Here is a 17,871-nt window from a genome sequence, read left to right as displayed (position 1 = left end):
TTTCCCTTCAGGACCCTACTGTTTGTATTTCTCACGTATTTCGAGAGATTCAGTATTTCTCCACGGTCTCAGGCTATAAGATTAACTGGAGTAAATCATAACTCCTCCCAATCAATAAACTGTCAACGACACGCATGTGCTCAATTTCAGTTTAGGTGGTGTGTGGAAAAAATGAAATATCTAGGCATCTGAATTGGAGCGGATGTGGTGAAGTTACCAACAATAAATACCAACAATACATTTTGCATTAATCCTCCCGAAACTCAAATCAGATTTGGAAAGGTGGGATTATTTGAATTTGTCAACTTGTGGGAAAAGAAAATGTATAAAAATGAATCTGGCACCATGGATAAATTACATTTTGTCCATGCTCCCAATTAAGGTACCAAGAAACATTTTTAAAGAGATCAATAGAATCATACAAAATGTTATTTGGAATGGGAAACCACTGAGGCTCACAATTTGGAAACTTCAACCCCCATTAAAGCATGGGGGAATGAATTTGCCTAACTTCTTGGACTACCATTTATCATCCTCCACTCGCCACCTGTGCAGGATCACCGACTCAAACAATGAACAGTCTAAATTCTTATCATGGGAGTGTGGTGCGGTCTCTCAACTGGACCCCAAAGCCTTAAGAACTACTAAGTAAGGTAAATCAAGAGGGACCAACCCACTGACTTCATTCTTGCAGGATTGCTGGTGAGAACTCTCAAATTGTATGAGTACAGATCCCTATTTGTACCCAGATGCCTCCATATGGCATAACCCAGCTTTGAAATACCAAGGAAGGACCCTCTTTTGGACGGAGTGGTTTATGGCTGGTATAAAATACATTAAAGATTTGTTTGAGGGAGGCAGTTGGATCCCGTACACACAACTAGGTCAGATATATGAGATGGCAGACTGTTCATTTGCTGAATACAGGAAGCTGAAGATCATTGTTTCTGCCTGGTTGATGTGCCGCAGTCGACTACTCAGAGTGCCGCCTGGACAGCTCTAGAGATATGCTTGAGTGCTTCACACCCTGCAGCTACCATGTACGGAATCATAAAAGCTCATCAAAAAGGCGATCTGAGGTTACCAGAAATCTGGGCAGAAGAGATGGGGAAGATGTTGACTTGAGATGCTGGCGGAGGTGTTGTGAAAGCACTTGTCTGGTGAGTTGGGATTGGGGCCTTGGAGCATCCCAAACAAAGTTACTCTTCAGAGCCTACTGGACACCAGAAAAGTTATTTAGAAGGCAGCTTTTGAACAGCGATATCTGCTGAAAATGTAAGGGTTCAAGAGGTTCCCTCAGTCACTTGATTTGGTTTTGTCCAAAGACATTGCGTTTCTGGGAGCGAGTATTTGAGAGATTAGGCTTATTCTTGAACATTATGAGCCCCATAAATGCTTCTTTGTTGGTTCTAGATGATATATCTTTGTTGGATGAAATCACCGTTGGCAGGAATGTATGGTTGCTACGCGCATGCATGATTGCTAAAAAGTTGATATTGAGGTCCTGGAAATCAAGTAATTCTTTTAATATCGATGAGTGGGTGGAGGAACTTAAACTGTTTCAACATATGAGAAATGCCATTTACAAAAACACAGATGAAATTGATACGTTCTGGGACATATGGAGCAGCTTTCTTTATGTCTATGGATGAAGCCGGACTTTAATTCGAATAAGTGTGTCTCTGGCTTTGAACGTTGCTGTTGGGTATGCTTATTTAATATTTTATGCAATGGTTGCATGATATTTTCATGTTTGCTACAAAAGTGATTTCAAATGTAATGTTTTGGTTCTTGGCTTCGACACTCTCTATTTTCCCTTTCTTCTTTACTCTTTCTTTTTCCTTCCTCCTATACTTTTATTCTTTTTCTTAGATTTGTTTTTTAGAAATAGTGATCAATTATTTAATATGTTCAGATTTTGAATGGTTAAGTGTACATTTAATTGATTAACGCTATGTTATGCTCTTATTTGTTGTGAAAATAAAAATATTGAACTATAAAAAGAATAAAATAAGCACTAAAACATAACGTGCGTGCAAGAGGAGGTGCCCAGTCACACGCCACTTCACAGGTGTTACTAACTGACCTTGATATTGCTTTTGTTACCCCATACTTGCCATTTGCGAATGCCAGTTTAAAGTTTGACCAAAACATGTGATGATGGATGGTTGTGAATTCTGGCACAGCTCTGGGAAAGCTTCCAGGCCATTGTTTTTTAGCTTGTTTATGCCAATTTAAAGGTTTGCACTTGTTTCTATTTCATTGACCCATTTATGTGCTGTTGTGCATCACTAAAACAGGATTTTCTCCATTCGTGGTTTTGTTTTTTAGGGAAGGAACAACCGCAGTGGATGGTACCGATCAGTTTTTGTACGAGTGAAAATCCCACTGTTGCTAAAGAACAAGTGCTGATGGACAAGCCAAAACTTACTGTAGTTTTAAAGGATGTTCAGCCAGATCAATGGGTCAAGGTAAGTGAAAGAGCGACTTTTATGGCGACGTTAGATGGCATGGCATGCTAGGAAATGGGTGGTGGTGTGTAAACCTGTAGCTTCCCCTCTGCCTTGCATGCCGGCAGCTGAAACCACCCTCTTCCTCTATGCTCTTCTGCTTGCTGTATGCTTACTCTGCTGCAGTCTTGTCTTAATGGATATGTTAATGCAGCAGATTATCTTTGGTACATTTACTGCTTCTTTTTTGTTTTGTTTGGATTAAATATTTTTATTTAGAGAGATATTCAATTTACAGATCTGGATAGTTACATATACAGACTCCATTCGATATCACAGTGAGCATCAAATCAACATAAACAAAAATGATGTCAGTAGGATGATACATTTGTGTAGCGCGATCATGGAACCGGTTCCTGCATCGCCCAGTTAGCAAAAGATAAAGGACATAAGGCATGGCTAATCCATAGAAATCGTCAACCCCCCACAGTGATCTGTCATCTGCATATCATCCTCCCTCAGTATGGCATGGTCTATTAACACAGTTTCAAAAGAAAATGAATTAGAAACACATTAAAATGGCCATCAGTGTGTCTGCATCGGTTAGCTCCTGAACTGGATTGGTGTATCAAGCTGCAAAACAGCCATAACTAGAGTACTGAGTCAACCAATTCCCAAAATGTTTCTGCCTGTGTCACACTGGCCATTAGTCAATAGAATGCGTGCTCAGCAGTACATGTTTTAGTCAGCAGAGCTAGCCATTTCTTTTTGGTTGGAGGGGTTGCGCTTTTTGATTCTAGAAGTTGTTTTTCGTGTTGTGAATAGCCTTTTTGTTTATTTGTATAGCGCTTATTATACACAGCTAAAGTGCTTCAAGGCGGGAAGGAAAACAAGGGAATACAATGATCATTCTTAGGCCTTGAAGATTCCAAATGATATAAATGATATAAACAGAGAAACTAGCATACTAGTCCTTGCGACATTTCTCCTAGTGCAAGTGCATGAAGTGGAACAGTTGAGACATAGCTCAGGAGCGGGAGACGGTGGCAGAGGGAGGGATACAGATGAACTAACTGGTCCTAGTACATTTAGGTCATACATGCATACAAACAGAGGTGTAGAGATGGGGTGGAGGGGGAAGGGGCAAAGAGTCTGACCAGCATGGCCCTGGGTTTAGTGCGTTTGATGTGGATGCGTTTGCGGGTCAACGCCTGCTAAATAAACTCCAAATGCATACAAAATGCAGCGGCCAGACTGGTCCTTAAACTACCTAGAAGAGAACACATCACACCAGCACTGAAAACGCTACACTGGCTACCCATCAAACAGCGGATCAAGTTCAAATCAGTGTGCATAACCCACAGAGCAATCCACGACCAAGGTGCAGAGTTCCTCAGAAGAAAACTAAACATACATCACACTGTAAGGCCACTCAGGTCCAGCAGCGACATGCGCTTGGAACGCAAATCATACAACAAGAAGAAACTCTGAGGATCCTCTTTTTCTCACCTCGCCCCAAAAACCTGGAACAAACTACCAAAGAACATACGGAACACAAGAAATCACCAATTCAGAAAATTCCTCAAATCATGGCTCTTCACCCCATAACCAGAAAGTAATACTGATAAGGACATACACAGAGGAACTAGGCCGAGAGAAGAACCTACCCTGACTCCCTAAATCATCACCTTTCTAAAAGGACACACCACAACACATCCACTTAGCAATTAAAAAACAAACCACATCAATGATATCATGGAACACCCAGATAAATCGGGAGAGCAGGGTTTGACCCAGCGATAGCACCTGGCTTTTCCCTCGATGGCACATGCAGCATTGGACCACCAACAGTAATAGATGGGAACGAGCGGGGATTGATAATATAACTCCACTACCTAAGCAGGGATCATACTCGCCCCGGGGTGCATTAAGGTCAAACTTAGATAGAGGCCAGCCTCAACCCTGAAACTAGACAGTCAAGAAAGGGAAGAGAAGATTATATCACCCAATGGACCACCGACAGTAAATAGATAGCAAGGATCTGTTTTAGGGATTATATAACACCACTTTCAAGGGGATTGGGTCCTCCGACGTATTCCATATCTATGACAGGTAATGTCCACAGCTGTGCTGCTTCGGAAAATCTTTGGCTCCTACGTCGATGCGCCGTCCCCGAGGACCTCCTCCGACGTCCGACGTCACCCGTTGTGATAAGTAGGACCCACGACGCCCATAGCCTCAGTTCCGTTTTTTCCGCGAACGTGTTCGCTTTATGAATCTCGGTATGCCTCGACTCGTTGGAGTTTGCTGTTTTCAATTCTCGGTTCGTTGAACCTGTTCGGTTTGTTGTGAAGACCTGTTTGTGGCGATGTCTTTCTCATCTTCAACCCCCCGACCAGGCTTCAAGAACTGCGGGGGCTGTGGGTCCAAGATGTCGGTCACGGACTCGCACAATGCCTGCCTCTGGTGTCTCGGGGAGGCCCACGATACGGACGACTGTGTCGACTGCCAGTCGCTCACGGCAAAGGCCTTGCGGGAATGCAAGAAGAAGCTGTCGGTAGGCCGGGTGTCTAAGCCCCGGAAGTCGAGGTCTGCGGGGCTTTCGACGGATGACTCGAGGGGTGACTCTCTGCGTCATCGTCGGAAGTCCAGTGGGTCTCCTTCCAGGAGTTGATCTCGCCACTCTTCCACCTCTTTGAGGCATTCCCGGAAGCGCCGGCATAGGTCGCCTTCCCCGTCCTCTTCCGAGGACTCCGCCCGTCGGCGGGTCGCTTATCCCTCCATGCAAGCGACACCGGAGGAATGGGCTTCCTTCGGGAAGCAGAGGCTAGCGATTCTTGAATCACAGGGCACCGGTCCGTCCGCCACTCCGAGTGGGGTCGGTCGGCACCGGTCGAGAGACACCGCCCGTACGCCTTCGGCCTCAGGTGGTTGGCGTGGCTCGCGGGAGAGGTCCCGCTCGGACAAGGGTAGCCGTTCTCGCCATGCCCGTTCCAGGTCCCGGTCCTCGATGCGTTTGAGACCGCGTGATCCTGTGCCGTCTTCGAAGACGTCGACGCCTGTGGCGCCGAGGTCGTCGATGATTTCTCTCGAGGCTCCGCCTCCGAGGGGGTCGTCGGCGCCTAGGTCGCCGAGAGACACGCTCAGAGCTCCGGCTTCGAGGCCTGTGTCGACGCCGCCGATGCTGGCGGCGCTGCAGCTGACGTCGACGCCGATTTGCTTGATGTCCACGCCGACTCGTTCGGCGCCCTCAACGCCGTTCGAGGCAGTGGTGTCGGAGGGCCCCGTGGCACGGGGTTTGCCCCTAGAAAGGCTCTAGCTAAGGTCAGGCACTGCTTTGTTCCCCAGAGTTCTTCCTCTCCCCGCCTGGAGTACATTTCTGAGGGTGATGAAGGCTCTGATGGCGGCTTGGTTACGGTTCCTGTTGAACTTATCTCAGGCCATAGCCAGTTTGATGACCTGCGGCAGTCGCTGCATGATGCCAGTGGACTGGACACCTCTCCGGAGGTGGAGTTTTGTAGGCCGGGGCCTGGCACTCATGCCGATTCTTCATATCGGCGCCTTATGTCTCGGGTTACTGAGTATTTGGGTTGGTCAGCTCCCCCAGGGGAGTTCGTTCAGGATGATCTCACGGACACCCTCAGGCCATAGCCAGTTTGATGACCTGCGGCAGTCGCTGCATGATGCCAGTGGACTGGACACCTCTCCGGAGGTGGAGTTTTGTAGGCCGGAGCCTGGCACTCATGCCGATTCTTCATATCGGCGCCTTATGTCTCGGGTTACTGAGTATTTGGGTTGGTCAGCTCCCCCAGGGGAGTTCGTTCAGGATGATCTCACGGACATCCTTGATATCAGTCCACCCACTGACCCGGTTTTGCCTTTTCATATGGCTCTGCAGAGAAGGGTGGCGGCGGCTTGGACTGCTCCGGAGAGTCTCCCGGCAGTGGGCAAGTCTTTGTTGCGAAAATAACGTCCAGCCAGTAGCGACCCCTGCTACTTGTCTAGGCACCCCACTCTGGAGAGTTTGGTGGTGCAGGCGGCTACGGCCCCGGCAAAGCAGGCGTTGTATCCTACCATCCCTCCGGATAGGGACGACAACGTTTTGACGGCTGGGCGAAGAAAGTGTTTTCTTCAGGGGGTATGGCGCTTCAGGCGGCCAACTGCATATGTGCCTTGTCTCGTTTCACACACACTCTGTGGAACTGTGTTGCATTAGCGGCTGAACATATTCCCGAAGGGGACGAACGGGATGGTTTCCTTGCTATGGTTCACGATGGCAAGGATGCCATGTGTGAGGCCGTTCAGTCGGGTTTGGACTTGGCGGATTGTGTCAGCCGGTCCATGGCGGCGAGCACCGTAATGCGCAGGTTTGCGTGGTTGCGGAAGTCTGGGTTTGCTCCTGATGTGCAGTCCCGGCTCCTAAACATGCCCTTTGACGGTGAACACCTTTTTGGCAGCAAGGCTGACGAGAGCCTTGAGAGGTTGCAGACCTCGAAAGCTGCAGCGAAGTCGTTGGGCGCTGCAGTTCGCCAACCTCCGCCTTTTCGTCCTAGGGGACAGCAATGGAGGGGAGGTTCCTTTCGCTATTACTCGTCCTTCAGTAAAGTGAGGGGAGCTAGAAGTCAGAGGCCATCGTAAGAGTGCCAGAGGTGGAAATAAAGGTACTCGAGGTGCCAAGGCCGCTCGAACAATTGCCTCTTTATCCTCAGGCAACGCCGCAGCCGCTACCACTCAGTCATGAGGCCAGGTCCCATGGATCGCCGGTTGGGGGAAGGCTGGCGCAGCATCTTGTAGAGTGGCAAGCCATTACTTCGGATGTGTGGGTTCTGGAGATCATAACCCACGGCTACTGTCTTCCTTTTCGGCAGAGGCCTCACGACAATCCACCAGGGAACCTCTTTTTGAAGTGTCCGGATCCGCTCCTTGCGCAGGAAATTCAAGCCCTGCTGGAGAAAGGCGCCATAGAACTGGTGCCTGTAGCGGAGAGGAACAAGGGATGGTATTCCCCTTATTTTTTGATTTCAAAGAAAGACGGGGGATTGAGACCCATCATGGACTTGTGCGGTTTGAACAAACTCCTCAGGAAGGACAAGTTCAAGATGGTGACTCTTTCTCAAGTCTTCCAGGCCCTTCAACTTCAGGACTGGTTGGTGTCTCTCGACCTCAAAGATGCTTACTTCCATGTGTGCCGATCCATCCCAAGCACAAGAAGTACCTGAGGTTCGCGGGTGGCGACTCGCACTTTCAGTTTCGGGTCCTGCCGTTCGGCTTGACCTCCGCCCCAAGGGTTTTCACAAAGCTCATGGTGGTGGTGGCAGCGTATCTCAGGAAAGGGGGGATTCACGTCTACCCCTACCTGGACGATTGGTTGATCAGGGGGAGCTCTCCCGAGCATGTCCTGGATCATCTGTCCGTCATCTGCCACTCCCTTCACAGGCTGGGCTTCTCCCTCAATTTAAAGAAGTCCCTTTTGACACCAACTCAGCAGCTCCAGTACATCGGAGCAGTGCTCGACACATCCCTGGGGCAGTGTTTTCCTCCTCAAGTGAGGGCTCTTCACATTCAGCAGATAGTGCACAAGTTTCAGTTTGCCCAGAATCTCCTAGCGTCCGAGTTCTTGAGACTGCTCGGCCTCATGGCATCCTGCATTCTTCTGGTGCCAGAGGCTCGCCTGCGGATGAGATCTTTGCAGTCGGCACTCAAGCTCCAGTGGTCTCAGTCCTTCGGCAGGCTGTCGGACCCTATTCAGGTGCCGTGCTCGGTAGCCCAGGACCTTCTGTGGTGGGCCGTCGAGGGCAATCTGATGAAGGGGGCCCCATTTTGGCTGCCCTGGCCGGAGGTGACGATCGTGACGGACGCATCCCTCACGGGATGGGGAGCTCATGCCAACGAGTTGACAGTCAGCAGTCGTTGGTCTCCGTCGGAGTCCAGACTCCATATCAATCTGTTGGAGGTGAGGGCCATCAGGCTAGCCCTGAAGGCTTTTCTGCCGACTGTGCGCGGAAAGAGTGTCCTGATTCTAACGGACAACACGGTGGCCATGCACTACCTCAACAAAAGGGGGGGGCAGGGTCACTTCCGCTGTGCAGGGAGGCGATGCAGCTCGAGTTCTGGGCCATCCAGCAGGAAGTTTCGATCTCGGCGGTTCATCTGGCCGGAGATGACAACGAGACGGCGGACGCTGTGAGCAGGCAGAGCACGATCTCTCACGAGTGGGAGCTGGCTCAGGAAATTCTCCTGGAGATCTTCGCCCTTTGGGGGACCCCTCAAGTGGATCTCTTCGCCTCCAGTGTCAACCGGAAGTGCGAAAGGTTTTGCTCGTGGGAATTTCCTCCAAAAGGAGCCTTAGGAGGCGCGTTTGTGGTAGAGTGGTCGTTCCCACTGCTGTACGAGTTTCCTCCAGTCCCCGTCATCCCGCAAGTGCTGCAGAGGTTACGGAGGTTCGGTTCCCGGATGATCCTCATTGCTCCAGCGTGGGCCCGGAGGACGTGGTACCCGGACCTTCTAGACTTGTCCATCTGCCCTCCACGTCGTCTTCCCTACCGAGACGATCTGCTCTCACGGGAGGGGGGGGGTCAGGTTCTCCATCCAGAGGTCAGATCCCTCAACCTTCACGCTTGGCTTCTGAAAGGTTGAGGTATAAGGATTGGGACCTCCCTGAAGACGTGATGGAGGTGTTGCTCTCGGCCAGGCTTCCGGCAACAAAGTCTCTGTACCGTTGCCGTTGGAGAAAGTTCTGCCACTGCTGCAGAGTTCAGAGTGTGGATCCTTTTGAATGTGACATTCCCATGGTTTTGTCTTTTTTGCTTTCTTTGGCCCACAGGGGCTTGCAAGTGGGGACCATTAAAGGTTACCTGGCGGCGTTGTCCATATTTAAGCGCACGTCTGTTTCGCAGTTTTTGAAAGGGCTCACTAATGTGTTCCCTCCGTCGCCTTTTTTGGTGCCAGGTTGGGATTTGAACCTTGTTATTAAGTTTCTTATGGGTGCTCCGTTTGAGCCTTTACATTCTTGCCCTTTGAGGCTGTTGACTCTGAAAACTGTGTTTTTGGTTGCGGTTACTTCCGCTCGCAGAGTGAGTGAGTTACAGGCACTTTCAGTTAAGCCACCTTTCACTGTGTTTCATAAGGACAAGGTTGTCCTTAGAGTTCTTTTCTTCCGAAGGTGGTTTCGGAATTTCATTTGAGCCAGAAGGTTGTTCTTCCGGCGTTCTATCCTCCTCCGCATCCTGGTAAGGAAGGGGAGAGGCTCCATAGGCTTGATCCTCGGAGAGCGTTGGGCTTTTATATTTCGCGCATGTCCCGGGTCAGAGTGGACGATCAACTTTTCATTGGTCACGCTGGAAAGCGTTTGGGACAAGCTGTGACGAAACAGACTTTGTCTCGTTGGATTATTTTAGCCATCTCTGAGTGTTACCGCTTGGCGGGTAAGGACCCTCCGGCTGGCTTGCGGGCCCATTCTACCAGAGGAGTGGCTGCGTCTACTGCTCTGCAGAGGGGAGTTCCTATTCGTCACATCTGTGATGCAGCCACCTGGGCTTCAGTACATAATTTTGTACGTCACTATTCCCTCGATTCCATCAGAGGGCAAGATCTGGCCTTTGGCAAGGCAGTTCTCTATTCCGCAATTTGATTGGGCATACTAAAATTGTATTCTAAATTCTTTCCCACCTCCTTGCTTGGTATTGCTTTCGGAGTCTATCATATATATGGAATACGTCGGAGGACCCAATCCCCTCGAAGAACAAGTTACTTTCTTACCTGGTAACGTTCTTTCGATGGGATGGTCTGACGACGTATTCCATATCGCTCCCTCCCTGCCTTCTCCGCTGCAGAATTTCTTTTGCGATTGCAGCTTGCGTTCCTCAAGGCCTTGTGTGTCTGACTGGCAGGTAACTGGTGGCACACGTTCTGGGAAAAAACTATAACTGAGGCTATGGGCGTCATGCGTCCTACTTATCACATCGGGTGACGTCGGAGGAGGTCCTCGGGGATGCCGCATCAACGTCATCGATGCAGGACGCAGACGCCAAAGATTTTCCGAAGCAGCACAGTTGTGGACATTACCTGTCATAGATATGGAATATGTCGTCGGGCCATCCCATCGAAAGAACGTTACCAGGTAAGAAAGTAACTTGTTCATCTAACTAGAGAACAATGCTAATCGAACTTGGGGTACTTAACCAATTCATCTGTTGGAACCAGCCATAGCATCACCACAGAAACTAGACAATCAGTAAACCAAGAGAAAGAATATACCAACCCAGTATGACAACCTGATACATGAACTAAACTTCAAGGATTATGAGACATACAACCCAATAACCAATACCTCAAATTTCTGCATACTTAATACACACAAACACCTCTCACAGCAAACTGAACAGACTTAACTGCAGCAACAATCAATCAACACATAGATCGCAACAACAGCACACGAGGACCCGCTTTGATCCTATATGCAGACCCAAGCTCAGCAAACGTTGAAACCGAACTGAATCTGCCAACAGTACACCACCTCTCACATTCCTACACCCATTAACCCACCCCCCACCTTTTTTGTTTACAGATCTGCCTGAGCGGGAGACCAACTCCGTTGGTGACGGTGCGTGTTAGGGAGAATTCTCTGTTTAGGCTAAATTTCCTAACCTAGTGAGTCCCCCAGCAGCTTTCTGGATTTCTGGAGTTTGTTTTTTTCTCCTGCCAAGAGTGAGACTCTTTTCCTCACACTCTTGGACATGATTTGAGGGGTTCCTTTGACTATTAATGTGTTTTATGGGCTATGGGGTCTTTTACTCCATAGAGTCTCATGTGTTTTTACTATGTGTGTTACACAGCACCCTCAGTGCAGTGACACAGGGGTGTCCTAGTGACACCCCATCATAGACTCCATACCCTGGGACTGACTACTGTCTCCCAGGGCATGTAAAGTCACCATTGGCTTTACTAGTCCCAAATTAGGAACAGAAACCAGTACAAGCCATTATATTGTGGACGTACTGGTCGGGGCAATTCGATTCCCCCGTGGTCTGTTAATCGAGGGGGCACGTCTCCGTCCCCCCTGGTCGAGTTTTGGCTGGTGGCAGTGGATACTACTTTTTATATTCGACCGCGAATATATCCTATGGGATTTTCCCATTGTTCGAGGCTACCAACTTTAATTATTTAATTCCTATAGCCTCGAGCATACTGCCGGGTTATTTTATTTTATATTCATTCACCGGTTGGTATTTTTTGCCAGAACTCGATTCTAAAATGGCGTTTGTGTTCTCTTCAATGACTCCAACCCAAGTCGAGCCTTTTGTTCCACTTTTTGGAAGGCTTCTCCACAGAAGCTCCCAAAAGTGGTGCCACTCTGTCTGGGTACCACAGGAGGTGTGGGAGGGGGTTTAGACACCCTGGACTGAGTTGCCTTGGCAACTCAAGTCGCACTCTTGTGTGATTGGCCCAAGTGGTGAGCCGGCCGGCTCACCACTTAGCATGTTTGATTGACAGCTAGGCTGAATGAATGGGGGTTTCTTGCATAAAAGCAGGGCTTTTGGGACTGGAACTTCAGAAGTCGCCATAGGACCTGAAGATCCGAAGAGGGAGAAGCTGAGCCGACCTGCAACGACGACACCACCGGTGGAGCCCTGCTGACCCGTCTCGCCACTTCCCGAAGACAGAGGAGATCTTCTTGCCGGAGAGTCTCTTCCCCTTGAGCTGGTGGGGACAACCAGTTTGCTTTCCTTTTCGCCTACCAGGACGTCTAGTGGTCGAATTGCCCGTGCCAAGCACCCCAGCAACCGGATAGCCACTTACCACTGAACCGCGAATAAAAGGACCACTCCTTTGAATCGAGAAACTCCGCGGCTGGTTTCTTCCCTGGCAGTACAACGACCTTCTGCTTTCCTCCCCGACAAGATCTTCTCTTCTGCCGGATGAAGCACCGACTCGCAACCGCTGCCAGGAACAACTGCCCCCGCTGGAGTGTTCTCACCATTTCAAGGTACTGTGTCCGCCTGACCTCCCTTTCTATAGATTGCTACAAGGTGACAGTAAATCCTTGACCTTCTAGACTGGGCTGGTCTCTTGACCATCTAACTGGTCCCTTTCTTTTGGTCCAACTCTTTTCTGAACCTTTTCGAGACTTTCGTGCACTTTTCAACCGTGTGACCTTGGACACATATCGATCTGATCTTCTTAAAGTGGATCCGGCTTTCTGGGACTCTAACTTCACGGTTTTATTCTGCCTTCCCTCTTGCTGTGTTCTTTTGAAAGTGTTGGGATCTGTTTCAATTTATGCTCTGCCTTTCTCTTCCTTTTAACCAAATTATTAGAGTGCCATCTGCATTAAGCGCTCACCGCTGTCTGAAAATAAGTGGTGCTTTACTTAAGACTTGTCTAATATTCTGCGAAGGGAGTGTATATACTTTAGTAACTGTTTTTTTGAAAGTGCTCGATATTAGTGCCAGTGTGTTTTTATAGATGTGTTTTCAAATAAATAATTATATATCTTTTACACCAAAGCTCTGGTCAGTGTTTGCTTGTTCTACTGTATTTACCTGCCCTATTGTGTATGCTCTGTATACTGCCTAACTCTTCTTGAGAGAAGTATGACTGCTCAGCCACAGCTACCAGGTAAATCCTGGTGGTGCAGACTGCTACCAATTGGGTTTACTGCTAACTCCTGAAGTCTTAAACCTGTTGCAGTGGTCCCTAAAGGAATTGCACAGGTTTCTGCCTAGCAGTGCGCTATATAAATACCTTTAACATTAACAATGTTTCGTCATGCCACTCGTCCACAGCAGCACCTAACATCTGCGGGGGGAGGAGTGGATGGAGTACATGTAATGCCCTTTATGTGAGACAGTCTGTAGGAAACCATTATGCAAAATAGTTACATCTTTGGGCAGGACCAGAAAACGTGACTAATAGTGCCAATCCTGACGCTCTTGTCTCCTGCAATCGGCAGTAGGGATTGGTCTCATGGCATGGAGTTTTCTCAGAGTGAAATATGCCCTTTGGATAAAGCCCTAACCATTGGGACGTCAGTCTGGTCTCTAAGGAAATACATTTCCCATTCTGATTGTTCCATGGCATGTGAAGCCGCTGTTGTGTGACCCAATGCGGACTGTATTGTGCTATATTGAAGCCAATCCCATTGGGTTAATCCTAGCAGACCTTTCGAAGTATCTAACTCATCGAGGTGAGTCCCGTCTACTAAATCCAGGACCTTCACCCCTTGCCACTCTGTGTGTTGGTGCAGGTGGACCAACGTATGTGTACCGTACTCTTAAGAGGGCTCTGAGAGATATCCATGTGAGCGCTTGCAGTCAATACCACTGTGGGACCAAGTATGGGGTGAGCTGCTAGGGTCTTCGGACGTCTGCGTGGCTAAGACCTCTTGTGGGGAAATCGTAAGAAGTATTTGCAATTCAATAATGTGCCAACTAGCTTCGTCGTCTGAATTTAGCCAGCGCTTGGTCCAACAGTCCTGCTTTGCAAGGTAGTATCCTCTCCACCGAGTGGAGGGTGAGACCTCCATCCGCCTTGGAAGCTTGTAAAATGTTTATTCAGCCGCCTGTTTTTGGAACTCCAGATGAATCTCATAATGTGCCTATCTAGATATTCGAAAATCAACTTCGGCAGCTTTGGTACAATAATGGGCAGCTAGATTTGCTTGGAAATCGCATTCATTTTAAATACATTGACCCTACCAGTGTGCGAGCGAAGCAATATGCTACAGTTCTCCAAATCCTGTTGATCCCGTCAAGCATGGGCCATAGTTTAACTCCATTAGTTTCCTCAGGTCATGGGCTATTGATACACCCAAATATTTTATATGGCGGCATTGTATTCGAAAGGGGACCACCCCTCCCGGATCTCAGGGAATTACCCCAGTTTTGTCCCAATTTATGCTATATCCCACTACCGGGTCTTATTGCAGTATTATACGTATACATGGAATGGAGTGTGAGCAATGACTGATCCAGAGCAGAATATCATCTGCGTTTAGTGAAATTCTGTGTTCCTCTGTGCTTTTCCTAATGCCAGACCAATGGGTATCCATCTGTAATTTCGCTGCAAAGTGGTCGATAGCCAGTGCATACAAGAGGGGCGATAGCAGGCACCCTTGTCTTATGCCGGTGAAAAGAGGGAATGGTGTGGAGGTAAAGTCGTTGGTGGACACTGTAGCTCGGGATCCGTCATAAAGTAGTTGCCCAAATTGCAAGAACTCACCCATCTGGAAGCAGTCCAGACTTTCCGCTTTACCAGAGGAGAGACCCATGATGACCTTCCCATTCTTGTCGGTAATTGGGGCATTTAAATACTCTAGGTCACCTACAGATGCAATGGGGGGGCGGGGCAATTGCAAAAAGTCCTGCATCTGTTCAATGTCTCCAAGTGGCGGAGCCGCATATAGTTGACGATATTCTGTGAATCTGATATAGATGGCTTGATCCCCTTTGAGTAAGTCACTTTGAGCATCGCGGATCGACAGAATTAGCTGCATGTGTTGTCTGCCCTTGAGGCCTAGTGCTAGCATGCGCAGCGGCCTGTCGCCTGCATGGAAAGTATGGGCCCTCTTAGAGAATGACTTCTGGGCCTGCAGAGTGGTGATGTGGGTTAGTTTGAATCCTAATCGAAGTATGCGGAAATAGACCACCTAATCCCGGGTAGTAGTATGTTTTCCTCTTGTACGCCCTCTTGGAGATAAATCGGCACTGAAGATGGGACTTGTAAATTTCCCAGCAGCGGTGTGTTATATACCCATCTTCTATTTTAGTCAGCCCAAAATTCTCATTGTCGAGCCTCAACCCCTCATTTATCAGTGTGTTGTAGGGCCATGGGTTTGTCACCAAGGAGGGGATTTTGGGAGCACATCTGGGAATGTAATATGCAGGAAGACTGGGGCATGGTTGGATAGGGTCATGGGTAAAATAATACATTTGCCCCTAGCTGTCAGGTCCCTGTGTACCCTCCCAATCCTCCTCACCTGATTCCACTGAAGTAAGGTCCTCGGATACAGTACCAGATGGTTTGCTCTTCTTTTTCTTGTCGTAATATGGCTTTTCTTTAGGCTTGTGGTCCTTCCGTTTGTGTAAATATGGTCTGGCTCCCCCGGAGGCCACCTTGGCAGAGCTGGAGCCTGTCCTTGGGGTACCCCGGGGAGCCAGCCCCAAAGCAGGGAAAAAGCCAAGTGGCGGAAAAAACCCTGATGTCCAAGAGTCTTGATTGGAGTTAAACGTTCCGGAGTGCAGAGTAGAAAGAGTAGAAACAAATGGGATCTTAGAACTGAAACGTGGCAGCAGGAAGTTTAAGCAGCTATTCCCTGGGATAGGAAGCAATCGCCTCAAAAATAGAAACAGGAAAAAACACGGAGAGATTAAAGCAGGTGAGTGGTGCGGTAAGGAATAACTAACACCAAACCCAATGATGCAGAGGTCCGCGTAAGGATCCCTGGCGCACGAGTGCTCCAGGCAAAGATAGCGGAGACCGCTGAAAGAAGGAGGCGAACAGCAGGAAACGAAGGTAAGAAATGAGCGGCGATAGATGCCGGAATAGTACTAGAAGTGAACCGCAAGACAGCGGAAGAAACCCGGGTTCAAACAGGACGCGGATAGTAGGAATGCCGGCAAGACGCCGAAAGAGAAAAAGGTACGGAAAGACAGAAAGAAACAAACCTTAGTAGGGAGGCAGGAATAAGAGATACACACAGAAAAAACAAGGAAGAAAGTCAGGGCGAAACTGACAGGTAAGAGGACTAAAGTTTAAGTCGCACAGAGCGTTGTGCCAAGAACAACAGATACAACGCAATGGGGGCGGGGTCTGGTAATATACCAGACGCCGCCATATTGGATGAGGACTAGAGCGGTAGGAGAGCTAAAGTTAATGCCTCCAGCGCTCCCACAGCTTCCACCCGCAGTTCCTGACACTAGCATGAATCAAGATGGCTGGGAGCAGCCAATAATCCAGGCGACAACAACTAAGATATGTATAAATGTATATATTATGTAATGACGTACTGATTACTTTCATTGTATGTACCCAACAACCACCTTACTTCTGCATATGCTTGTCTCTCCTCTTCTATAACTGTGTATCCCTAAGCTGAAAGTAGTCATGTAACCTCTGCGCCCTGATACCTCTGGGTCTGGCGTGCATTGCAAATAAACAAAAAAAAACTCACGTGTAGATTGGAATATAATGTATAGTCTCACTTGGTTGTATGTAAATGCCGCCAGACATCCAATAGTCGGAGATCTTGCATCATGGTCTTGAGGACGGCGACTTTCCTTGGCAAAGTGCTGCTGCATGTGGAGGAAGGGGTTATAGCTATCGAGGTCTGCTGCCAGGGCCACATTTAGATCCCATCCAATGAAGGTAAGGTATGTATTTATGGCAAACATGTCGCCAGAGTGTGTGTGTGAAAAACCCTGGAGTGTCAGTTGTGCGGGCGTTCACATTCATGAGGGTAATGCAACGGTTATAAAGCAGTCCATACAGTAAAGAATAACGGCCTTCCAGGTCTATTTTAGCGTCCAAAACTTTCATCAGGACCCGCTAATTCACCGGAATAAGGACCCCCCTGCTTCCCATGAAATGGCGAGTGGATTGCTATGCCCACCCAGCCCCGATTCAATGTCATCCAGGTGTGTCTCCTGTAGAAAGATGACATCCCCTTGTAGGTCTCTCATAATTGAGTAGCCGCCAGCGTTAGATGGGGTGCCCAACCCCTGGATGTTAAGCGTCACAAATGTTAGTGATTCCATGGGAGTAATGTTGGTGGGCCCATTGCGGCTATCTTCACCGGGGGAACCACCAGTATTTAGCAAAGAGCCTATCGTGTGCAGTAGACATGTGCATATGGCATGCATGCAGCAATAGATTTCCCGGAATATAAAAAATCAACTAAGAATTGAACCCGAAACATTGGAGTCTCGGAACATAACTCCAATACAGCAATGTAGAAACCCATGCTTTGGGTGTGTCGGGGGGCATAGGAACCCTTCAGCATTATGAAACATAAGAAAACAGTTTGTGGTGCGATATGATAAAGTATGAGTGTGTTCTCCCTTGTGCATCCTCTTCTCAAGAAACCCACAGCTGATCCTTCTTGTCAGGCTAACTATCGCCCAATTCCCATTACTCCCTTTCTGGGCAAATTCCTGGAAAAGTTGGCCATCTCTCAGCTTAACCTTCATTCCAATTCTGTTGGCTGTCTCCATGACCACCAGTCCGGCTTCAGAGCTGCCAGAAGCACGAAACTGCTCTCCTGAATATCCCTGAAGATCTGCCCTCCAACCTTGACTCTAATATTCCCTCTGTCCTCATCCTCCTCAATCTCTCTTCTACCTTCGACACGGTCAACCATACCATCCTGCTCAACCGTCTCTGTGATAACCTGGGTATCACTGATCAGGCTCTGGCCTGGCTGAAC

The 17,871-nt window shown here is 48.5% G+C and overlaps 1 protein-coding gene across 1 annotated transcript in view; it reads left to right on the top strand.

The window, feature by feature from the left end:
- NPEPPS (aminopeptidase puromycin sensitive) overlaps nucleotides 1-17,871 on the top strand; it is a 1,690,513-nt gene that overhangs the window by 1,271,578 nt on the left and 401,064 nt on the right. Inside the window, exon 15 of the mRNA XM_069634659.1 lies at nucleotides 2,332-2,471. Coding sequence (XP_069490760.1) covers nucleotides 2,332-2,471 — 140 coding nt within the window. The remainder of the gene's footprint in view (nucleotides 1-2,331; nucleotides 2,472-17,871) is intronic.

Source organism: Ambystoma mexicanum, chromosome 13 (genome assembly GCF_040938575.1).
Source record: "Ambystoma mexicanum isolate Mex_15411 chromosome 13, UKY_AmexF1_1, whole genome shotgun sequence".
Taxonomy (NCBI): Eukaryota; Metazoa; Chordata; class Amphibia; order Caudata; family Ambystomatidae; genus Ambystoma; species Ambystoma mexicanum.
Note: the sequence above shows the minus strand (reverse complement) of the source record. Positions and strands in the feature narration are given on the sequence as shown.